The sequence below is a fragment of the Scyliorhinus canicula genome, chromosome 19 (genome assembly GCF_902713615.1).
Source record: "Scyliorhinus canicula chromosome 19, sScyCan1.1, whole genome shotgun sequence".
Lineage (NCBI taxonomy): Eukaryota > Metazoa > Chordata > Chondrichthyes > Carcharhiniformes > Scyliorhinidae > Scyliorhinus > Scyliorhinus canicula.
The window spans coordinates 6,090,544-6,116,059 of NC_052164.1; the positions used below are offsets into that span (position 1 = coordinate 6,090,544).

Below are 25,516 nucleotides of genomic sequence, written 5' to 3' on the forward strand. Positions count from 1 at the left end.
ATTGTGCATGCAGGTGTACTTCATCAACACCTGCACTGCATTCAAATCAGGGGAGGGAGGGAGGGGGGTGGGTGGGAGGGAAACGGGGAAGGGATGAGATCTGTATAACCATTTAATTTTTTTTCATCTACCTCTTAGCAATTAGGACGAAAAAAATGGTAGTGGCATCTCCACGTTCTGTAGTTTAGGCTAAAATCCTTTTGTTTTCCTCCCAAAGATTTTTACTATAGGAATTGTTGAGTGAATTGGTGTTTTATTCATTTCATTTTTCTTTTTCCTTACTTATGCTTGTTCTTGACTAGATACAAATTGAAAAAAAAAATCAGGAAACAAACAGACTGTACAGTTTTTTTTCCCCCAAACGGTCTCACTGGGGAAAGTCTTTACCTGCAAATTTTCCTCTTTAGAATTCCCAGTGGTTGCAGCCCAGTCCCAAAAACTCGCATTTACATAGTCCTTTAATGTAGTAAAAATGTCCCACGGTGCTTCATATTGCTGTGGGGACGTTGAAATGGGAAGACAAATTAATCATGTGACCATCAGAGGCCATCACTTGAGTAGTCGAGTAAGTTTATCCCACTCTTGATGATCTTAAAATCAGGCTCCATGCGGAGTGAGGTTATAATTGGCACCTTGGTGCAGTGTTGAACTTCCTACAGAATCCCAACAGAGTAGGTGGTGGCCATTCGGCCCACCAAGCCTGCACCAGCCCTCCGAAAGAGCACGCCACTTGCATGGTACCTGCACTGTTTTGTGTCAAACATTTTTAAAACAATCTAATGGGGAGTATTGTGCAGTTTTGTGTTGCTTGCAGACCTTAATTGGGTACAAGTTGCTTATGGTTAGTCATCACTTGGTGCCAGCACTTTGTAAATTAATGAAGGTGTCACAAAACGTTCCTGCTTCTCTTGTCACAGACAAATTTCCTGTAGAATCTGTGTCTCACACCCTTCTCCAGAGAATCTATCCCAGCGCAGGGTCTCATCCCTACTTTTCTTTCCCAAGCTAAACGTTACAGTCTACTCCAGGAGCTACCTGATGAGATTTTTACCATTAAATAAAACCACTGATGGCTTTGCCATGGGAGCGTAATAGGATATCCTTATATTGTGCCATTGGAATTATCATACAGTGGTTCCATTCAGGGTTCTCTCACAGCTGTGGAGTCAGTGTTTCCCCCTTTGTGTTGGAGAAGCCAAAAAAAAAGGTAATTGGCCTTGTGCATTAGATACAGAAAGGGTCATTTTAAAAGGTGAATATAATCAGTGTTCCACCTTAAAGTTGTGCACAAATGCCTGAATTTTTGGGACTGGGATTTAAAAAAAAAATTATTTGCTTCTACTTCACAACCTCCAGATCAAGGAGGGTCGAGAGTGCATATTCTGCAGGATCGTGCAGTTACCTGACTTTGTTAGGCTCATGTTTGATCATTGGTAAACGCACATTATGTGCCAGTCCGTGGGTAGTTTGTTCACAGGCAATGCACCCACGCCAGCCCTGTGTGCATCATGTGCATCAGCAAGGAGCTGTCTAATCTTCATCTTTTCCCTAATACTGAATTAAGTGAGACATTTTCTATTTTATTAATTGGTGGGTAACCACAACATTGCAGGATGAAAATAGTCCCAATAATCTCTTCTGGAAGAAACTGACCATTTTTCATTTAAAAGTGCATTGGATAAAAATTACCACTTAAAGATGGAAAATATGATCTATCCCTCCACATGTATAATAAGCCGTCTAGAAACAGAACACTCCTTTGCATTTAGAGATGTTTTTACACTGCAGGTCAGGGTTGTAAAATGAAGCAGGGACAGAAATGACTCACACCTCAATGTAACATGAAGTTCTGCTGCAAAACGGATTGTAGTGGGGAAATGGGGGTGGGATTCTCAAAGCATTGCCCCCATCTCTGGGTTTTGGCTAGCCATGTACAAATTTTATGCATCAGTTTTAACATTGGGATTCCCCAGCCCTTGCTGAATGTATTGCGTACAGTGTTGGGAATGTGCTCTCTTGCCATATCTCTCGCTGAGAGCCTCCCTGACTGAATGCTGGCAGGCAGTCACCTCTTGTATGTCTCCAGTGTGACTAACTTGCTTTCCAAATATTGACCTGGGATTGTAATTCTGTTTTGGAAACTTATTTTCCAATGTAAACATTGGAACTAATTTGATTGAAAATCCTCAAGTTTCTTCGGTAAAGTAGGTCTCAAGTGACGCAAGCTCATCAATTTGGTTATGACATTTATTAAAAAACATAGGAATACATGTTATTTTGTACCTCTAAAGACGAGGAAAAAGTCAGACTTAAAATTTCATTCACAGCTTTTGATTTCCAGAGTTTGCCCCTCTCTCATTTACCTTGTAACATGTTGATCGTTTAACCTTTGATTAAATTATCACCTTTAGAAATGTAGCACTTTCAAGAGGGCTGAGCTTGCTAACAGGAACGTGGAAAATCTGCAGTTGGGGACAGAAGCACAGACAACATGTTACAAGGTTACAAGATGAGGAACTGAACGAAGCCCATAGTTCAGTTTTTGGAACTACTTCAATCCAATGGTTACTTAATTTCAAACTGGGAAAAAAAATTACTTTTAGCAGGATCTTCACCAGATTCCAAATTAGCCCCAGCACAGAGTGGGATAGTTTATAAATCAGGAATCTGGGCTAAAGAATTGAAGAACTGGAACAATGGGAATGGAATAATGTGGTATGGAGAAGAGTTAGCGAGGAGAGAAATTAAAATGTGTTGTGGGGAGAAATAAACTGAAATTTGAAATTCCATGCCAATCATGTACTGCCTTTCAAAATGACATTTATTAGTTCCATTTCTTGGAATGTTGTTTTGATCGTTTTTCAGTGACTGCCATTTAAAGCTTGTGTTTTGCCATGCGATGTGCTGAAGTTTGTGCGTAGAATCCGGTTACTTTTGAGACAATTTAAAACAAAACTTTTCCTTTTTCCCTTCTGTTCAAAGCTTCTTTATTATTGAGGCCAGTCAATGTGTTAAGTTTGCTAAAGAGACTGAAAGGCGCTGTCATTTCAGCAACTTGGCTCAATTTTCATCCAACTAATTCATTTTTTGTCACCAAACAGCTATACTCAAATGTTTCATTACAAAATAAATTTATTTCCTGTACTGGTATATACGGTGTATGCTTCATTTTTTGCATTTCAAAAATATATTTTGGATCCTTTTCTTCTGGACTTTGTGTTCATTTTTTAAAAAAATAATTTTTATTCAGATTTTCACAAAATATCAATAACAGAAAATATTAACCGAAAAAAATAAAAATATTAACAACTAGAAAAAACAAAAAAGAACAACCCCCCCCCCCCGTTAAATACAAAAAAGAAAGAGACTAACACCCGTCATAACCAAAGAACACGTGTACACGCCCCTTCAACCTAACCCACCGAAACAACCCCCCTCCCCCCGGGCTGCTGCTGCTGCTGGCCTTTTTTCCCCTACCTTTCTGCCAGGAAATCTAGGAAAGGCTGCCACCGCCTGAAAAACCCCTGTACTGATCCCCTCAGAGCAAATTTCACCCTCTCCAATTTAATGAACCCGCCATATCGTTGATCCAGGCCTCCACGCTTGGGGGCCTCGCATCCTTCCATTGAAGAAGAATCCTCCACCGGGCTACTAGGGACGCAAAGGCCACAACACCGGCCTTTTTCACCTCCTGCACTCCCGGCTCCACTGCAACCCCAAAACTGGCGAGTCCCCAGCCTGGCTTGACACTGGATCCTACCACACTCAACACCGTGCTTGCTACCCCCTTCCAAAATTCCCCCAGCGCTGGGCATGCCCAGAACATATGGGCATGGTTCGCTGGGCTCCCTGAGCATCTGATACACCTGTCTTCGCCCCCAAAGAACCTACTCATCCTCGTCCTGGTCATATGAGCCCTATGTAGCACCTTGAACTGTTTGAGGCTAAGCCTCATGCATGAAGAGGAGGAGTTCACTCTTTCCAGAGCATCCGCCCACGTCCCCTCCTCAATCTCCTCACCCAGCTCCTCTTCCCATTTACCCTTCAGATCCTCCACCTAGGCCTCGTCTACCTCCTGCATCACTTGGTACATGTCCGAAATCCTCCCCCCTCCAACCCACACCCCCGAGTGCACCCTGTCCTGGACCCCACGGGGGCAACAGAGGGAACCCCACCACCTGCCGCCTGGCAAACGCCCTTACCTGCATATACCTAAAAATGTTCCCCGGGGGGAGCCCGAAATTCTCCTCTAACTCACCTAGGCTCGCAAACTTCCCATCTACAAACAGGTCCCTCAACCTCCTAACACCTGCCCTGTGCCAACTCAGGAACCCACCATCGATTCTCCCTGGAACAAACCGGTGGTTCCCCCGTATCGGGGACCCCATCGAGACCCTCACCTCCCACCTGTGTCATCTCCATTGCCCCCAAATTTTGAGGGTAGCCGCCACCACCGGGCTCGTGGTATACCTCGTTGGAGGGAGCGGCAACGGCACCGTTACAAGCGCCTCCAGGCTCGTGTCCATACAGGACGCCATCTCCATCCTCTTCCATGCTGCCCCTTCCCCGTCCATTACCCACTTATGCACCATCGCTGCGTTGGCAGCCACAGAGTACCCACAGAGGTTGGGCAGTGCCAGCCCCCCTATCCCTGCCCCGCTCCAAAAACACCCTTCTCACCCTCGGGGTCCCGTGCGCCCATACAAATCCCGTAATACTCCTGTTGACCCTCCTAAAAAAGGCCTTCGGGATAAGGATGGGGAGGCACTGGAACAGGAACAAAAACCTCGGGAGCACCGTCATCTTGACTGACTGCACCCTGCCCGCCATCGACAACATATCCCATCTTTTAAACTCCTCCATTTGCTCTACCAGCCTTGTACGGTTAAGTTTGTGTAGGGCCCCCCAGCTCCTGGACTCCCAGGTACCTAAAGCTCCTCTCCACCCTTTTTAGTGGGAGCCTACCAATCCCCTCCTCCTGGTCCCCCAGGTGCACGACGAACAGCTCGCTCTTACCCAGGTTGAGCTTATACCCTGAGAAGTCCCCAAATTCCCTGAGAATCTTCATCACCTCCAGCATTCCCCCCACTGGGTCCGCCACATATAGCAATAAGTCATCCGCATAAAGCGACACTCGGTGCTCCTCCCCACCCCGCACCAGTCCCCTCCAGTTCCTCGACTCCCTCAACGCCATGGCCAGGGGTTTGATCGCCAACGCAAAGAGCAAGGGGGACAGGGAACACACCTGTCTCGTCCCTCGGTATAACCGAAAGTACTCCGATCTCCTCCTATTCGTGGTCACGCTGGCCATCGGGGCCTCATATAACCTCACCCATCTGACAAACCCCTCCCCGAATCTTTCCAGCACCTCCCACAAGTACCCCCACTCAACCCTATCAAAGGCCTTCTCCGGGTCCAGCGCCACCACTATTTCCGCCTCCCCCACTACCGCCGGCATCATAATAACATTCAAGAGCCTCCGTATGTTGGTGTTCAGCTGCCTTCCCTTCATGAACCCCGTCTGGTCCTCGTGGATGACCCACGGCACACAGTCTATCCTTGTGGCCAAGATCTTAGCCAACAGCTTGGCGTCTACATTTAACAGCGAGATCGGCCTGTGTGACCCACACTGCAGGGGGTCCTTGTCCCGCTTAAGGATCAAGGAAATCAGCGCCCGGGACATAATCGGGGGCAAAGCCGCCCCCCCCCCCCCCCCCCATTGCCTCGTTAATGGTCCTAACCAACAGGGGACCCAGCAGGTCTGCATACATTTTATAGAATTCGACCGGGAACCCATCCGGCCCCGGGGCCTTCCCCGACTGCATGCTGCCTATCCCTTTGACCATCCGGCCCCAGGGCCTTCCCCGACTGCATGCTGCCTATCCCCTTGACCATCCGGCCCCGGCCCCTTCCCAGACTGCATGCTCCCTATCCCAGTGACCATCCGGCCCCGGGGCCTTCCCCGACTGCATGCTGCCTATCCCCTTGACCATCCGGCCGCGGGGCCTTCCCCGACTGCATGCTGCCTATCCCCTTGACCATCCGGCCGCGGGGCCTTCCCCGACTGCATGCTGCCTATCCCCTTGACCATCCGGCCCCGGCCCCTTCCCAGACTGCATGCTCCCTATCCCTTTGACCATCCGGCCCCTTCCCCGACTGCATGCTCCCTATCCCTTTGACCATCCGGCCCCGGCCCCTTCCCCGACTGCATGCTGCCTATCCCCTTGACCATCCGGCCCCGGGGCCTTCCCCGACTACATGCTCCCTATCCCTTTGACCATCCGGCCCCGGCCCCGGCCCCTTCCCCGACTGCATGCTGCCTATCCCAGCGGCCATCCGGCCCCTTCCCCGACTGCATGCTGCCTATCCCTTTGACCATCCGGCCATCCGGCCCCGGGGCCTTCCCCGACTGCATGCTGCCTATCCCTTTGACCATCCGGCCATCCGGCCCCGGGGCCTTCCCCGACTGCATGCTGCCTATCCCTTTGACCATCCGGCCCCGGCCCCTTCCCCGACTGCATGCTGCCTATCCCTTTGACCATCCGGCCATCCGGCCCCGGGGCCTTCCCCGACTGCATGCTGCCTATCCCTTTGACCATCCGGCCCCGGCCCCTTCCCCGACTGCATGCTGCCTATCCCTTTGACCATCCGGCCCCGGGGCCTTCCCCGACTGCATGCATCCCTTTGACCAGCTCAATCGGCGACCCCAGTCCCTCCACCTTCAGGAATCTCAGCCGGTCCAAGAAATGCCCCATCCCCCCCCCTCCCCTCCGCTGGGGGTTCAGACCGATACAATTCCCCGTAAAAGTCCCTGAAGGCCCCATTGATGTCTGCCCCTCTTCGCACCACATTCCCTCCCCTATCCTTAACTCCACCAATCTCCCTGGCCGCATCCCGCTAACAGAGCTGATGCGCCAGCATCCTACTCGCCTTCTCCCCATATTCATAAACCGCCCCCGTGCCTTCCTCCACTGAGCTTCCGCCTTTCTGGTGGTCAGTAAGTCGAACTTGGCCTGAAGACTACACAGCTCCCCCAGCAATCCCTCCTCCGGAGCCTCCGCGTATCTCCTATCCACCCTCACCAACTCCCCCACCAGCCTCTCCCTCTGCTCTCTCCTCTCCCTATGGGCTCGGATGGAGATTAACTCCCCTCAAATCACCGCCTTCAATGCCTCCCAGACCGTCCCCACTCGAACCTCCCCATTATCATTGGCCTTCAGGTACCTCTTGATACATCCTCGAACCCGTCCGCCCACCTCCTCATCTGCCAGCAGCCCCACCTCCAAGCACAAGAGCGGGCGCTGGTCTCTCTCCTCCCCCAGCTCGAGGCCCACCCAGTGCAGGGCATGATCCGAAATGACTATCGCCGAATATTCGGCATCCTCCACCCTCGAAACCAGCCCCCTGCTCATAATAAAAAAACGATCTGGGAATAGACCTTATGCACATGGGAGAAGAATGAAAACTCCCTGGCCCTCGGCCTCACAAACCTCCAAGGATCCACCCCTCCCATCTGGTCCATAAACCCCCTCAACACCTTAGCCGCCGCTGGCCTCCTACCCGTCCTGGACGTCGATCAATCCAATGGGGGATCCTGCACTGTATTGAAGTCCCCCCCCCCCCATTATCAGGCCCCACCCCATCGCCAGATCTGGAATGTGGCCCAACATGCGCCACATAAAACCCGCATCGTCCCAGTTCGGGGCGTATACGTTCACCTGCACCACCCGCTCTCCCTGCAGCTTGCCGCTCACCATCACATACCACCCGCCACTGTCCGCCACCACATTTGACGCCTCAAACGACACCCTCTTTCCCACCAGGATCGCCACCCCCGATTTTTTGCATCAGCCCTGAATGAAACACTTGGCCTACCCATCCCTTCCTCAGTCTAACCTGGTCCGCCACCTTCAGGTGCGCCTCGTGAAGCATGTCCACATCCGCCTTCAGCAGTTTCAGGTGCGTAAACACACAGGCCCGTTTGACCAGCCCATTCAGTCCCCTCACATTCCAAGTTATCAGCCAGATCAGGGGGCTCCCTACCCCCCTTCCCCTGCCCGCCACTGGCCAGCACCCCCCGCTCAGCCCGTTCCCACGGCAGCAAACCCCCACCCCGACCCCCCCTGCATACTCCAGCTCCTTCCTGGCCATTTCAGCAGCAACCCGGTACCCCCCACAAGCTAGGACCCCTCCTCGCCATGTTACTACCTCCATAGTACTCCCGTAAGCCAGCTGACTTATGCTGACCCTGGCAACTCCCCCGACCCCTCCCAGCGTGGGGCTACGAGGGGTAGCAGGCTACCAGCCCACCAGCAGGCTCTCCTCCTCCCCCTCCCACAGCTCCAACCCCGCACCCATCAACCCTCAGCACGGGAAAAAGCCCGTGCTTTCCACCTGCCCGACCCCGCCTCCTCTAAGACAGCTCCCATTGTCAGCCCAAGCCCCTGCAAATCTACCCCCCACCTCGAGCCCATCCACCGAACCCACGCAAAAAGAGTGCCCCGCCCACCCTGAAAACACAGAACCAGCATTAAACAGAAAGCCCCATCAGAAAATAACACAGTTACATAGATCCCCGCACCCAACCCTCAGTTTGCGTCCAACTTCTCGGCCTGGAGAGTCTCCTGCTGCTCCTGCGCCCACTGCCTCCATTCCTCTAGGTCTCCGCTGGCCACCATCTTGTGCTTCGTCCCTCGCTTTTTCTTTGGCCCCACTCCTGGTCCAGGCCATATCCCGATGGGGAACTGCTGCTGACTCCTTCCCACGTCAGGAATCGTCGAATAAGTACCGCTGAGGGTCCTAAAAAGAGCCCAAAAGTCCATGTGCTCCTCAGCCCTAAACCTCGGTCATTTCACTCTGCTGTGTGTTAACTTTATCAATCAAACAATGTCCTACATTGTTAGAATAATCAAACTGACTTGGAATTATATATCAGATCTTCCTTCGTCACTAGATAATTTCAGGGCAACCCATCACCACCTTCTCATGGGCAATTAGAGATGGGCAATGAAACCCACATCCTTTATAGAATCATAGCATTTACAGTGCAGAAGGAGGCTATTTGACCCATCAAGTCTGCACCAGCCCATGGAAAGATCACCCTACTTGAGCCACATTATCCCCGTAACCCAGTCACCCCACCTAACCTTTTTTAGACACCAAGGGCAATTTAGCATTGCCAATCCACGGAACAGCGCATCTTTGGACTGCGGGAGGAAACCAGAGAACCCGGAGGAAACCCACGCAGACACGGGTAGAACGTGCAGACTCCGCAGACGGTGACCCAAGCAGGTAATTGAACCTGGGACCCTGGAGCTGTGAAGCAACAGTGCTAACCACTGTGCTACCATGCTGCCTCTCAAATGAATAAAAAATAGCTTGGTTACAAGAACTAACTACAGACCATAACAAACAAATATTTATTATAGAGAAAGAGAGAGAAAGAGAGCAAGCGATCATTTTCTACCATTCACAGAGTCCAGATAAACATTTTAATACAATTTAGAACAGAAAAGGCCGTTATGCTTTCCAACACTCCAACATATTAAGATATTCCAACCAGTCAGATAGCGAGGGCTTGGCCTGTGGAGGCTGGGGAGGAAACAAACAAATTCAACTTAGTAATCTCTTCAGCGGAAAAAAATAATTTCACAGAAGTTGCGGAAAATTTTTCTGTCTATTTGTGAAGAGAGTCTTCTTGCCTCTTGTGCATCTGATCCTATGAATGACAGTGGCCCCTTCCTAAGTTCTATTTCCAAGTAGGTATTCTTAGAGTCAATAAAGACAGGCTATTGAGGGAAGGAGCACCTAGAATCAATCCCATCCTGTACCCCAATACACATAGCTGCTCAGGACGGGAAGGGAATATAGGAAGCATATTAGCATGTATTATTATTTTCCTTTTTCATGCAGAAACCAATGCAAGTCTCAGCTGTCCCAACCCTCACTGCTCAGAATGATATGGAGATGCCGGCATTGGACTGGGGTGAGCACAGTAACCTGGTGTTGTAAGACTTCTTAAAGTCCAACATGTTTGTTTCAAACACTAGCTTTCGGAGCACTGCTCCTTCCTCAGGTGAATCACCTAATCACCCGAGGAAGGAGCAGTGCTCCGAAAGCTAGTGTTTGAAACAAACATGTTGGATTTTAACCTGGTGTTGTAAGACTTCTTACTGTGTTCAGAATGAGTCACTACATCATACACTAAAAAGCAGAACCGAACTGGAGATATTCCTGATCTGTTTTGACTCATTACCATGTCTGCCAGGGTCTTAGCCACAATCAGCATTAGACAGCCTTCCTTTGTTTGGTCAGCTCTCCAGATTCCCTGGAAGATCACAACTCGACTACAAGCGTCTCTAAAGCTTGGCTCAGGTGAAGAATATATAAAAACTCTGACCCCTGGCATAACCTTAAACATCACCTCTCCCATATCATCAGAACATGCTCAGTCAGAGAGAGAGATAGGGTGGAGGGGGCCTGAGCATTCACGGGCCAAATATTCAGAATGAACCATTAGGTTCACAAAATACCAGAGTTGGAGGAAAGCCACTCAGACCCTTTATTCATCCTTTAAAAGCCACCACACCTCAGGGTGTGAAGACCAGGAGAGAACGAGCTAACAAGAAAACACTTGGAGCTAAGATTTAGCCTGTGGAAATTATGTAATCCAGAACTCGTGTTCGCAAAACAATAATGCTTTCACATGTACAAAACGGAGAGCAGGAAAACATCAGCTGGTCCATCAAGCCTGACCCACACCGTGGTGAACGAAACACGATTAAACACTTTCCCCTCCAACTCCACTCCCTCTTTCATACCCACATAATCCACCCCCCCCCCCCCCCCCCCCCAAGAGACAAAAAAGAAACGCTGACCTCAACAGGTCAGAATTCTACTGCAAGGAAGGGCAGTGTTTCTGACAAAGATCTAGATGTCAGGTTTCTCAAAGTGACTGCAGCATGAGGGAGTGAGAATACTGGCTCAACAAGCAAATAATTGATAGCCTCACCTTAATTACTGTATCGGTGAGTTTATTATTTTCTTGAATGGAGCTGAACTTGACCTCACCATTTCCCGGGTAACCAGGCTCGACGTATAGCGTGCAAACAACATTTGAGGAACTGCCTGCAATCAACTGCAAGAATTTCAGCTGCCGTTCCTCCTCCAGCCAATCAATGGCGTATCTAGAAATAAGATAACAAACCATCACCACAATTCCAATAGAAATACTCCACAAGCTCTCGAGTTCTATTCCGATGGATTAATGGCTAAAGCCACAGAGTAAATATGATGCTGGACAAGAGGCTCTCCAGTCTGTCCTGAATTAGAATCATGCTGCACAGAAAGAGCCCATCCAATCCATTGTGCCTGAGCTGTTTCCTTGAAGGAGCTAGCCAAAGAAAACCATCCCTACCATCCAGTCTTTCCCCCTAATCCTACAGGTTCCAGGAGAGTTGAAAGGTGTACTATTAATTCGCTTGGGAGAGGGTTAATGGGAATCATCTGGGGAGAAAGAAATAGAATTTACCTTTCAGGTCGTGACCTTCCATCAGACCTGTTGACTACTGAGTATTTACAGCATTTTCTGTTTTTATTCCATTTTTATTAATTCTTTGATGGAACGTGGGCATGCTGACAAGTTCAGCATTTAAATTTTTTTTTAGAATACCTAATTACTTTTTCTCCAATTAAGGGGCAATTTAACGTGGCCAATCCACCTACCCTGCACATCTTTGGGTTGTGGGGGTGAAACCCACACAGACACGGGGAGAATGTGCAAACTCCATACGGACATTGGCCCAAAGCTGGGATTCGAAACCGGGTCGTCAACGCTGCAGTCCCAGTGCTAGCCACTGCGCCACATGCCACCCCCCAAGTTCAGGATTTGTGGCTCGTTGAACTGAGTAGCTTGCTGGGCCATTACCAGGGTGGTTAAGAGTGGGTCTGGAGTCAGTGTCAGCCAGACCAGGTAAGGAAGGCCAATTTCCATCCTTAAAGATACGAGTGAACCAGATGTGTTTTTATGACAATTGATAATAGTTTCACAGTCTAGCTTTCAATTCCAGATTTTATTCATTCAATTTAAACTCCATCACCTGCCGTGGTGGGATTTTCACCCATGTCCCCAGAGCCTTAGCCTGGGGCCTGTGGATTACTAGTCCAGAGGGGAACAGAAGATAACAGTCAGGGGTCGGTGCTGAACTAGGGAATTGTGCGGATTTGCATCCTGAAAAGGTTGTTGGAAGGGGATTCAACATTAACGGTTAAAAGGGAATTGAATAAATACTTGGAAAGGAGAAATTCGCACAGCTACGGACGAACCCGTAAGGGGAGTGGGATTTTAGCTCCTTCAAAGAATAAATCAACTCATAACATATCGGGTTTTGTAACTGACTGCAAACTCACCTGTTCTGCAGGTGCTGGATTTCACCCCAAAGTTCAGCTTGACTCAAGTAACGTTTCCAGATTTCAGCTGTCATGTTTGGTAGGTCAACAGACTCCATTTCGGACAGATCAAGAAAGCTACAATTGCTCTGGGAGAAAAAAAAAGGGACAATGCTGGGAATGGTGATTTTTTTTTTTTTAAATCAGCGAGAGAATGTAAGAGGTTGAAGAGAGAGCGAGAGTAACCGACCGATCGATCCACCCACTGACCCACCCACCCAAGGTGCGTGTGTGTGTGTGTGGGGGAACAGAGACACTTTCAGAAAATATCCTTGCATCAACACAGCCTGTCCCAGAGAAACACAATGCTTCAGACGGTGCATAAACTGCCACACCAAAATCCACCCAATCTCCAAGGAGAGGGGGGGAAAAGTTCTGGAAGTTCCTATGTGACTCCTTAGGCAAAAGATGCTGAGAAGATGCTCTGGCTCCGAGAGAGGTTATATGGTATCTACTCAAAACAGAAAAATGTTTCCTTTGACGAGTGGGTTATTTATCAGAAGTCAGATTTAAAATCATTGAATGGAAAAATTTCTCATCTAGATTTTCTGCTAAAAAGTGGTCAGGATCTGGAATATTTTATTTGAAAAAGTAATGAAAGCTGATTCTCCATAAATAATTTTAAAACGGAGTTGGACGAGGAATTTATAATCTTTATTAGTGTCACAAGTAGGCTTACATTAACACGGCAATGAAGATACTATGAATTTACAGACTTGCGGACAAAAAGCAGGTGGTGAGAGACTAAACGTGACTGCTTGGGCAAATTGACCTCCTTCTGTGCTGTAAGTTCCTACTTACTGTCCTGGCACAGGAGGAGATTCGTCATTTGGATTAGAAAACCTAATAAAAAAGTGTGCAATCAAACTCCAACATGGCAACTGCTTCGGAGAGTCTTGAAGGGATAGTGGGGGAAGGAAATGGCTGGTGGGTGTGTGGGAGGGCTTTCATCCTCAGTCCTGGCCCCATAGGTGATGATGACATCAGAATTGAGAGCTGAAAAAAAATCAGCGGAACAGAGATGTAGACCGAGATCATTCCCTGCAACCCAGTGTTTGTTCTTGTCAAACTGCTACACAGGTGGCACACGGAAAGATAGTTTAACGAGACAGGGAGGAGAAAAATGCCAAAGCAATTAATAATCTTCTAACCTCAAGCTTAACTCTCCCATCCGTGGTCCAAATTATAGTCAGCACCAGAGGAGAGAGCAGTGTCAGTGGGATCAGAGCTCGAGGATCAAACTGCAGAGTTATTTGATTTTCAGACAGCGCAAGGATCGTTACGCCTGACTGGCTTTTCACCGTCTCATGGAGCTGTGACAGTGTGTGAAAATCACATGGACGCAGGCTTTAAAATTCAAAAATGCAGAGCAGGATTAGTGGAGAGAATTACAGCTGGGTGAAAGCAGCACTGAGGACAAATGGAATGAAGCCAACAATCTCAATTGGATCTAGCAGGTAACAAACTAGTGGAAGCGTGGATATCCTTTGCAACCTCATGTCGGTGTACTATTAATCCCCTTTCATTGAATTAACGTTTATTCACTAATGGTACTGTTATGGCAGAAACACAGCTCCATACGGTGGTTTCATCAATCCTGATCAGAATGTGTAATGTCCCGTCAGTCACCCCCAGAGAAGCCACTGCAGTAAGTGACTGAGGTAGATTGTACGAATAGAATTTATGTAACTATCCTCCACTCACTACATTTTGTTGGAGAAATAACCCGGCTTCTAATTGGCAGACCTTTGTAGCTTTCCTGCTTGCTGTATTCATAGAGAATGTGGTTAAACAGACTTTTTGTTTGCTGTGAATCGGACTCTCTTCTGTAAATCGTGCTGGAAATCCTGCTCCAAGTCCAATTTAACATGTGATACAGTGACAGTAATACTCATTTTTCAGAAACATATCAGGGTCAGAAATGACCTCACTGTTGGGATTGATTCTCTATAAACCCACCAATACTTATCGAGTGAGATACATCTCCCACAGGACTCGTATTTGCACCAGAAACAATTATTCCAGGATCGATCAACAAAAGAAAAAGAATTTCATTTATATAGCCTTTACACGACTACCAGGCACTTCAAAGCACTATACAGCCAATGAAGCGCTTTTGAATTGTAGTCATGTTTTAATGCAGGAAATAGAGCAGCCAATGTGCACAGCAAGATCCCACAAACAGCAATGTGATAATGATCAGATTCTGATTTTCTTTTTTGTGAAGTTGTTCGAAGGACACCAGTGATAACCAGCTCCCCTTGCCCCCCTGCTCTTCGTCAGAAATAGTGCCATGGGAACTTCAACTTCCACCTGAACAAGCAGATGGGGCCTTGGTTTAATATTTCATCCAAAAGACAGTACCTCTGATAATGCAGCACTCCCTCAGTATGGCACTGGAGTGGCAGCCTTGATTTTTGTAATCAAGCCCTGGAGTGAAAAAAACTATCTTGTGGTCCTCACCGGTTACTGTAGCCACCTTCCTTCGTCCAGAACCGGATTGTTTGCTCGGCTTGTTGTATTAAAGTGTGGCACTTGCTTATGTATAAATTACATTCATCAATGGCCTGTTCAATTTGCCTCTTCTCTTTTGCCAAAGTGAGTTTCCGTTCCTGGACAGAGAAACAATAGATGCAACCAGACTTAGGTAGCAAAGTAACTTATTCCTGCTAGAAGATCGTGGGCTTGAGAGTCCCTATGGCTCCTCAACTTGTTTTTTTAAAACTTGAATCAACTCGCAGCTGAACTGCGAATGCGGAGACAGAAACTAGAAGCAAATGCCTAATGGTTACGGTTAACAGACTAACAGTCCAAAGTTTGGGAGTACAAATCCCACCGCAAATTAAATTTGGCTATTTATGAGCTGACACCAACCAGGTAACCACGGAATCTCAGAAAAGGTACAACACAAGAGGGCGCCATTTGGCCCACTGTGTCTGCACTGGATCTCCAAAGGAGCAATTCACTGAGTGCCACACCCCAGCCTTCTACATTCTTTCTTTTCAGGTATTATAAGCAAAAGAGCTGCCAGGCTGTCACGACTACCCAAATATATTTTTCAGAGAATTCTATAAATTCTGTCCTTGCTGACAGATTTCCATAAACCGTACCTCCTTAAATTGCGACTTCTGTTGAAGAGCCACTTCCAGCTGTAGTTTCTGTTTCAAGGAAGATGATGAAAATGAATTAGCAATCTCAGCCAACCTGCGCAAATGATACAAGGGACAGGAGTAGACATGTAGCAATTTTCTCCACACGAGTACTGGTGGGAGTGATTTCAAACATGCCGCGTTAGGGACTGTAAAGCTTTGGACAGAAAATCGCACCTCACTGATCAACATTCTCACCCTCCCTGGCCTCACCACATCACAACTCTGTAACCTCCTCCAGCTCCATACCTCTCAGATCTCTGCACTCCTCCAATTCTGGCCTCCTGCACAACATTGTTCCATCAATGGGAGCTGGGTTTCAGTTGCTTGGGCCCTAAACTCTGGAACTGACTCTCAAAACCTCTTTCCCTCTCTCCTTTAAGACAGACCTTAACACCCATCTCTTTGACCAAGTTTTCAGTCACCTGCCTGAATATCTCCTTGTGGAGCTTGGTGACAAGTTATGTTTGATAACGTTCCTGTGAAGCACGTTGGAACAGTTTTACGAAACACAAGTTGTTATAGGTGCGAAAATGGTTTAGGACAAACAGTATAATTACTTCATGACCGCAGGATGTTCCAAAATGTTTTACAGCCAATGAAGTTGTTTTAAAGTGCAGTTGATGTTGCAATGTAGGAAATGGAACAGCCAATTTGTGCACAGCCAAATCGCACAAACAGAAACACAATAGCGATTTGAATGGTCTTAAAAAATAGGATTGAGGGATTAATTATCGGCCAGGGTACCCGGGAGAACTCCCCTTCCTTTTTTACAGGGGAACATTATGTCCAGCTAAGAGGGAAAACAGGGCCTCAGTTTAACGTCTTGTTTGAAAGAAGGCACCTCCGACAGTGCAGTAATCCCTTAGTACAGTACAGCACTGGGAGCACCAGCCTAGGGTTTGTGCTCAAGTCTCTGCCATGGCTTTCTGACTCACACTTAGACACAGCCCACACTAAAATCAAATCGGCTCCTGCACAATCAAGGTCTTATTACCTTTGCTTCATGTAACTTAATAGCATCTCTCAAAGTTTGCTGCTTTGTCTCCAGGGCTTGGAATTTCAACAGGATTGCAGAAACGTTTTGCAGCTCCTCATCTTGCAGTCGACATTCTGCTTTCAGGCTCTTCCACTTTTGCCTTGTTTCGTTCAGTTTCTTCTCTGTGAAACAAAAAATAAACTTGCAAATATAAATATTTCAGCTTCCACTCGCTCACTGCCCCAATTACCATGCCCACCAAATCTAACAAATTCCTTTCATGTGTGAAAGAGCTAGCTAACCTATGCAGCATCCACATAACCTCATCCAACAACAACTTGCATTTAATATAGTGAAACCGCAAAGGGCACTTCAGAGGAGCTTTATCAAAGAAAATTTGCTACAAAGCCACAGAGTAATATCAGGTCAGGTGACTAAAAGCATGATCAAAGTAGTGCATTTCAAACAGCATCTTAAAAAGGAGGGGAAGTTTAAGGACGGAATTCCAGAGCTTAGAGCCCAGGCACCTGCGATATAGCCAACAATGATGGGGGTGAAGGAAGAGGTGGAAATAGGACGGTTGAAATCTCAGAGGGTTCTAGAGCTGCAAGAGTTTACAGAGTGGCAGACACGAGGACGAGGCCGTGGGAGGAATTTGAACACAGAGTAAGAATTTTAAGATCACCAAGTTTCAGCCCCATCACCTGAAACATTTACTTTAACCTTGAACATTGGCCACCTGTTTCCTTCTTTGCAGCCGCTGTCATGTATTAATCTCTGTAGACTATTTTTCCAATGCTCGCCTAACCGCTTTCCATAGATAGACAGCATAAGCTCCGATCTCCACTACCTGCTCCTATTCCCCTGCCCATGCACTGTTTCACTGACCCCAAGAATGTGGGATTTCAAAACTTGTTTGTGCCTACAAATTCCTTCTTGGTCTTCGCCCACCCTGCCTGCAGCAGTGCTGGACTATGGCTTCCAACTTTGGGCTCCTCTGCATTCATTCCCCACCTCGGAACGTGAAGTTCTCTGCTGGAACATGGAATTCTCTTCCTGTATTTGAGTTCTTCCACCTGAATGAGCTCCGTTAATACCTACTTGTTTTTTGACCATGTCTTTATTTACTTCCCTATATTTTGCTTCGTGTCCATTCTGCTTTGAACTGCCCTATTTTGCTACATTAGAAAGCTTTGCAAAATGCCTTTTATCAGAAATAACTCAAACGAAAAACAAATTTTATACTGGGGGAAAGAAATCAGAGCAGAAACTTAAACTATTTCCACCATTCTCCCCCCTCCCCCCCAGAAAAAAATCTAAATCTTTCACAAAGCTCCACTTAGTCAACAATCACATTTAACAAGCAAACTACAAGAGGGCTGACGCACGGCATGTTACTTGTTTCAATAAAGTGCTGGAATATGGGCTTGTATATGAACTACCTGTGTGGTGTGCTTCCAATTCTCATTGTTTGCTGGTAGTGTGGGAGTTGAAGGGAATGACAGCAAATAAAACACACACGGGAGCAAGGGAAAAAGAATTTCAAACTGACGGAAGAGCAATCCAAAGATGTCTGTGAACCAAACCATGTGGTTGCAAATTGGCCAGGCATAGCTGCCATCAACCTATTCAACATCACTTCACATCAACAACAATTAAATTGATACAGTACCTTTATCATAAACATCCTTACTTTGGAGAAGGTGGATAAATAACAGTCATAGAAGCATTATTAGACAAAATCAGACTTCGAACAACTGGAAGCATTAGGTCGGATAACCAAAGGCTTGGTCAAAGAGTTAGGTTTTAAGGATGTCAAAAAGGTTTAGGAGGGAATTCCAGAATTTGAGCCAGGGCAGTAGGAGGCAAAGCAACTAATGGAGAAGCAATGAAAATTAGTGCATGTTCAATTGGCCAGAATTGGAGGGGCGCTAATATCCGAGGGTTGTAAGGCTGGAGATGGTTATGGAGTTAGGTTGGGTCAAGGCTATGGAGGGATTCGAATACAAGGATGAGAATTTTATTCAAGTTAGTGAAAGGCCGTGTTTTATCGGCCATGAGTCTGTACCAATATCACAGCTAGCTGATACCATTTTTCTCTTCAAGCAATGAACTTTCACCAGGGCAGCACAGTGGCGCAAGTGGTTAGCACTGTTGCCTCACGGCACCAACGTCCCAGGTTTGATCCCGGCTCTGGGTCACTCTCCATGTGGAGTTTGCACATTCTCCCCGTGTTCGTGTGGGTTTCGCCCCCACAACCCAAAAGATGTGTAGGGTAGGTGGATTGGCCATGCTAAATTGCCCTCAATTGGAAAAAATGAATTTAATACTCCAAATCTATTTTAAAACTTTCAGATGAAGCAGTACCCAAAAAACCTCTATCAGAACCACCTTTCAGCCCCAGAAGGTGGCACCACAGGCAATTTTAACTGGATAGCTTCCTTCATCCCTCCAATCCCATTCTCTAGTTCTGACTGATTGGCCAACTCACGAATATCCTGCTGTTGGAGATGTTCTTTGATTTCCCGGACATCACTGTTTATCACAGTGTCCAGGAATAAAGCACAGGTCTTCAGTTGTCGAAACATCATCTTTTGGTTCCTCCGGAAACCCTAAAAGAATAACAATGATATCTGTACATACAGCCTCCAATAAATCTAGGTAGTGTAACTCAGCACAAACACTCCATTAGATAAAGTGGATTTGCATCTGATTACTCCAGCATACATATTTCAAAAAATATCTCAAAAGTCTTTGAATACAATGAATACTTTGCAGTATGTGGATAAATATCATAGTAATTTTCCCCATGGCAAGCCCGCAAAAACTACAATGAGATGACAAATCAATTAATTCAATTTTCTGTTGCTGCTGGCCAGGGGAGAATATTATCTTCAGACTTTGAATAAACTCATAGCTCTTCTTCAAATAGTGTCATGGGGTCTTGATCCTCATCCATGCTTGGTTATCTCTAGTCTCTGACAATTTCAACATTCCGAACCAGTCTCTCATGTTTGACCCTCCAGAAACCCAAGGTAACAGAAACTTCTGCTGTCCATGTACTAACTTTCAGTAAGTACTGCTCACCAATCTCTCACTGTGCTCACTCTCCTACACTCAGTTAAAATGTTTAAATTCTCACCCTTGTTTTCAAACCCCTCCATGGCCTCACTCCTCCTTTTGTCTGCAATCTCCTCCAACCCTAGGGCAGCATGGTAGCACAGTTGCTTCACAGCTCCAGGCTTGATTCCCAGCTTGGGTGACTGTCTGTGTGGAGTCTTCATGCTCTCCTCGTGTCTGCGTGGGTTTTCTCCGGGTGCTTCGGTTCCCTCCCACAGTCCAAAGATGTGCAGGTTAGGTGGATTGACCATGCTAAATTGCCCTTGGGTTAGGTAGGGTTATTGGTTTATGGGGATAGGGTGGAGGTGTGGGCTTAAGTGGGGTGCTCTTTCCAAGAGCCGGTGCAGACTCGACGGGCCGAATGGCCTCCTTCTGCACTGTAAATTCTACGGAACCTCTGGAATATCTGCACTCCTCCAACCCTGCTTGACCATCCCGGATTATAATTGCTCTATCATCGGGCTGTATCTTCAGTTCTCTAGCCCCTAACCTCTGGAACTCACTCCATACACATCTGCCTCTCCTACACCTTAAAACCTAGCTTATTGTCATCTTTCCTAATATCTTCTTTTGCAGCTTGTCCTAACTCCTACTTTGTCCTCACCCTTACCCATGGACTTTGGATTTTCAGAAATTAAATAAAATTGCAATTAACTTGGGACTACTCACAATTGCATGCTGAACAACAGCAGGTCCTTCCTCCAATATATTTTCATCCTCTTCATGGATTCTTTTTGCAGCCTCTGCTTCTTTAAGCAGTCTGCAATTTAAGAAAACGTAAGCAATATTTTCCCACAACAACTGGCCAAAGACTATACAACTTCATTAACATGTACAAATGTACGCTGCATGATTAGGCAGTCAGAAGGGAAGGTTCAGATGGCTGCTTTGTAGAGCAGTTCCCTTCAGTCTGCAAGCACCAGCTTCTGGTCACTTGCCATTTCAATTCACCATCTTGTTCTCGTTCGAATATTTCTGTCCTCAGCCTGCTGCACTGTTCCAGTGGAGCCAACGGCAAGCTTGAGAAACAGCACCTCATCTTCCATTTCGGTACCTTGCAGCCTTCTGGACTCAACATTGAGTTCAACAACAACGTGAACTCTGTCCTCCATTTTGCACCTTCTTTCCCCCCGGTGCCAGTCTGTATCTGGTGCTCACATTTTTGTTTCAGGCAGCACCGACTTTTATTCTACTTTGGCCCAATTCTTTGTTTCTTTACTACGACCATTACCATTCTCTTTATTCTTTGACCCATGACACTTTTGCCATTTCATCTCCCCTGCCCTCAAACCTTCCCCTTCGCTCTGCTTGACCCTCCCCCTTTTCAATAGCATAAAACTCTTCACAGTTTCCCCTCTCTTTAGTTCCGGCGAAAAGTCATACGGACTCGAAATGTTAACTCTGTTTCTCCCTCCACAGATACTGTCAGACCTGCTGAGTTTTTCAGCACTTTGTTTATTCCTTTACAAGACATACCAGGAGAAATGGCAACTGATTTGTTCCCAGACAATTGCTACTGCCAAACCAGCTGCTCGGATGGTCAGTCATCATTTCCTTGGGATATAGCTCAGTTAGTCTGTACTTTCCACCCCCAACAATGCAGTTAGCTTCTAAAAGCTAGAAGAGTCTCAGAAACTTTGATAATTTTCCTGAATAATTTGTCAATTTTTTGTCTGATGAATGCTCCCATAAAGTGCCGTGGGACATTTCACTATTGTAAAGCATTTTAAAGACCATGGCTCAGTTGTAGCACTCATGCCCGAGTCAAAAGGTTGCAGCTTCAAGTTCTACTTCAGAGACTGGAGTTCAAATCTATGCTAATATCTAGAGCACTAATGATGGAGCGTCGCACCGATGGAGACATCATCTTTCAGATGAGACAAGGGTCTGCCTAACAGGCGTCATGCCCTCCCTAACAGATGGATATAAAAGGCAGAGCAGGGTCGGCCTGGTCAATACTTTCCTCTCACCCAATAGCACTAAATGCAGATTATTTGGTCATTTTCCTATTGCTTGTGGAGCTTTTTAGGCATATTGGCTGCGTTGCAATGTAGGAAACAGTTCAAAATGTTCTTAATTGGCTATTAAGCATCCTGAAAAGCACTACTTAAAATATTATTCATTCATAGGTGTGAGCATTGCTGCTAGGGAAAGTATTTATTGTACATCTTGAAATGCCTTTGAGGAGGTGGTGGATGAGCTATCTCTTTGAAACGTTGCAGCCCGTGGTGAATGTACACCATAGTGCTGCTAGGGAGGCAGTTCCAAGATTTTGGTTCAGTGACGATAAAGGAACAATGATATATTTCAAGTCAGGACAGTGTGTGTCTTGGAAGGGAGGCATGCATCTGTTGCCCTTGTCCTTCTAATTGTTGGGAGGTCACAGGTTTGGAAGGGGCTGTTGAAGGAGCCTTGGTGAGTTGCTACAGTACATTTTGTAGATAGTTCGCAATGGAGAGTGTTCGCAATGGAGAGAGTGAACGGTTAAGGTGATGGATGGGATGCCGGTATAAGCACATCTTTCTTTATGTTGTTGCACTGAGTGCCTACCCAACAGCACATCACAGTTAAGCTCAACACTCTGCCCGATTTCACATCGGGGCAGGGGAGGGAAAGGGGGGCAGGGGAGGGAAAGGGGGGCAGGGGAGGGAAAGGGGGGCAGGGGAGGGAAAGGGGGGCAGGGGAGGGAAAGGGGGGCAGGGGAGGGGCAGGGGAGGGAAAGGGGAAGAGGGAGGGGGCAGGCTGGTTTGGCTCACTCAGCTAAATCGCTGGCTTTTAAAGCAGACCAAGCAGGCCAGCAGCACGGTTCGATTCCCGTACCAGCCTCTCCGGACAGGCGCCGGAATGTGGCGACTAGGGGCTTTTCACAGTCACTTCATTGAAGCCTACTCGTGACAATAAAGCGATTTTCATTTTTCATTTCAGGCATGGGGGGCACGCCAGGGCGCTCTTTCGGAGGGTCGATTCAGACTCGATGGGCCAAATGGCCTCCTTCTGCACTGTGGGGCATCTATGAATTCTGAAGGTCATCAGCGATGCGTTTTTTTTCCCAAAAAGTGACAGTTGACAGTTTCACCAATACTGAGGCTAGATTTGAATTGCAGAATAAATCATTAATTTTCTATTCTGCCATTTCCTCGGAGCATTCGCTTTGGTCTCTGTGTCCTCAGCACCTCCCCCCCCCCCCCCGCCCCCCGCCCCCCGCCCCCCGGCCGGGTTTACAGACTGTGTCCCAGGACAGGGATCCTCCAACAGCCCGGCTCTAACAACCGGGTCCAGCCCGGATACATTCAGCAGCTGGAGCGAGGCCCGGACCCGCCCGGGGCCCGGACCGCCCTCTCCCCGGGACCCCAGGCCGCGCCCTCTCCCCGGGACCCCGGGCCGCGCCCTCTCCCCGGGACCCCGGGCCGCGCCCTCTCCCCGGGACCCCGGGCCGCGCCCTCTCCCCGGGACCCCGGGCCGCGCCCTCTCCCCGGGGCCCGGGCCGCACTCACCGCTGGGCTTCCGCCGCCATCCCAGCCGCTCAGACGGTTCAAATTGTGACGCGGCAGCAACACCGCCTGCTATTGGCTGACACCAAGCGACCATCGTCATGTCGTCATGTTAAAGGAGAGGGCGGGACGAGCTCTTAAAGGCGCCGTGATCGGCCAAGGAAAAGTTAACAGGAAATAGGCGACATTTTATAGACCTCCCGTTCCCCAACACCCTTAGATTGGATTGTTCATTGTCACGTGTACTGAAAGAAGTCTTACAACACCAGGTTAAAGTCCAACAGGTTTGTTTCAAACACGAGCTTTCGGAGCACGGCTCCTTCTTCAGGTGAATCCAGTGCAAAGTATTTTTCTGCATACAGTCCACACCGATCATTCTGTACAGGAAAAAAATACAGAATAGGGCAAACATAAAATACACAATGTGAATAAATAGACACAGACAGGCAGTGGTGGACTGGCCAGGGTGTCGGCTTGCCCGATGGCAAGTGGGCCCCTGATGAAGTGGGCCCCCTATATCAAATAAAAATGCAATAAAGAAACAAACACAGACAACTTTTAGTAATAAAAAGGAATAAGAAAAAAAAGAGAACAGGACACAAATAAGCAGTGCATGAAAAGGAACGAAGCAGGGGAGGTAGTGGAAGGATGTGGAATAGGGGGGCCCGGGTCGGGCATAATTAAGGAAATTCCATGTTTTCAGCAAGAGTGTGTGAATTTAAAGATAAAGTTACAATTCGTGATTTGAGATGGTCGGCAACTTCAAAAGGATATCAAGCAGTAGTCTTGGTTCAGCCGGTACATCGGTCCGGGGCCCGGAGAGCCAAGAAGGGGCCCGTGAATCTCTGAAGGGCCCTTAAAAATTATAATGAATTAGATAAATAAATCTCCAACTTCTTTCCTGAGATTTGTATTCTAACTTAATAAAATATAATTGTTTTTAAAAAGAGCAATACCAAATAAAAATGCAATAAAGAAACAAACAAATAATCACTCAGTGTATGAAGGAACGAAGCAGTGTTAAACGGATCTGAAAAGGAGTGGGGGGGGGGGGGGGGGCTGGTTCACCCGGGTCGGACATAGTTGGAAATCCACGTTTTCAGCAAGTGTGTGTGAATTTAAAGATAAAATTACAGTTCGTGATTTGAGATTTTGAGATGGTCGGCAACTTGAAAGGATATCAAGCAGTACATAGGGTCGTGAGGTCACCGAAAAGGAGAAGCTGTACCTTTGACCGTGAATCATGAGGTCAAAGATATTGAAGTGATAAGCCATGATCGGTAAACTCAAAGGGTTGCGACTTGTAACATTACACTGGTATCAAACTGGACATGTTAACTTTGGTCGTGGGACCATTCTTAATGTCTTACTATAGTCGGACCAAACTTCTAAGTTTCAACAGTTGTCTCAGTTGCTTGCTGGTGTGAACACTGGACAGTGGATTGTCTCCTCTTCTGAAGCTGCATAGGCCACAGTAGTATTGACTAATGAACATAGCCTATTGAAGTGTAAGTAAGTTATTTTATATTTTTTATCAAGTAGGGGTTTATCTGGCGTTCCTTCAAGTTATTCTTGCAATCATCAATATTCATTTTTCCCAATGTGGGCTATTTTTAATTAAGTTTTTATTTCAGGAATATTACCCCTACCAGCATGGAAAAGAAAAAGCATAAATCTGGGTCACTAAAACGCAAAAAAACAAAAAGAAGCAGAAAGGAAGGAATCAGCCAAGCGATGCAGGCCTATTACAGAGTTTATAATACCACAAGCACAATCCACATCAATATCCAGTTCTGCAACAAATAATCAAGAAGCAAGAAACAATGCTCATGGTGATGATACAATGAGATGCGAGTTACAAGAACAGAGAAGAGCTACTTTGAATGTAGAGACAAATACAAGTGCATCCATTACTAATCAACCCAGGCCCAATATTTCTTCTGGCTTCCTTGTTCCGATATCTGTACTGCCTGTAGTTGCAACATCTGAACACATAGCTTCAACTAGTGACAGGGAATCAGATATTCCTTCAAGCATAAATGACTTGGTTTCTGAAGCACATCCTGTAAATGAACCTACGCAAGAAAATTAAAGATCAATTACTGGAATCTTCCAATATCCATCACGAGCAAAGCTAAAACAGTTTTCTGCTGAACATCCACTTCAGCCACTTGATGATCTGCCATTTGATGCTCGTTTGTATGAGAGGAATATTATGAATGACTCAGTCCCAAGAAAATGGCTAACATATAACAAAGAAAATAGATGCTTATATTGTTCATACTGCTTAGCCTTTGAGTTTCCCAATACTTGTAATCCATCACCCTTTG

General features: G+C 47.0%; 1 protein-coding gene across 2 annotated transcripts; it reads right to left on the reverse strand.

The window, feature by feature from the left end:
• Positions 1–9,396: 9,396 nt before the first annotated feature.
• si:dkey-225f5.4 lies at positions 9,397–23,333 on the reverse strand. Of its 2 annotated transcripts, XM_038779229.1 has the most exons (10): positions 23,190–23,331; positions 20,365–20,455; positions 19,067–19,187; positions 16,594–16,757; positions 15,558–15,605; positions 14,911–15,059; positions 13,599–13,794; positions 12,409–12,536; positions 11,012–11,186; positions 9,397–9,591 (listed from the first exon to the last, which is right to left on the reverse strand). In XM_038779229.1, the coding sequence occupies exons 1-10, from the start codon at positions 23,207–23,209 to the stop codon at positions 9,520–9,522; spliced, it is 1,164 nt and encodes a 387-aa protein (XP_038635157.1). In that variant the 5' UTR covers positions 23,210–23,331; the 3' UTR covers positions 9,397–9,519. The 2 variants fall into 2 exon arrangements, with proteins under 2 accessions (XP_038635157.1, XP_038635159.1); XM_038779231.1 differs by lacking the exons at positions 13,599–13,794; positions 14,911–15,059 and having other exon boundaries at positions 23,190–23,333.
• Between the last annotated feature and the right edge of the window lie 2,183 nt (positions 23,334–25,516).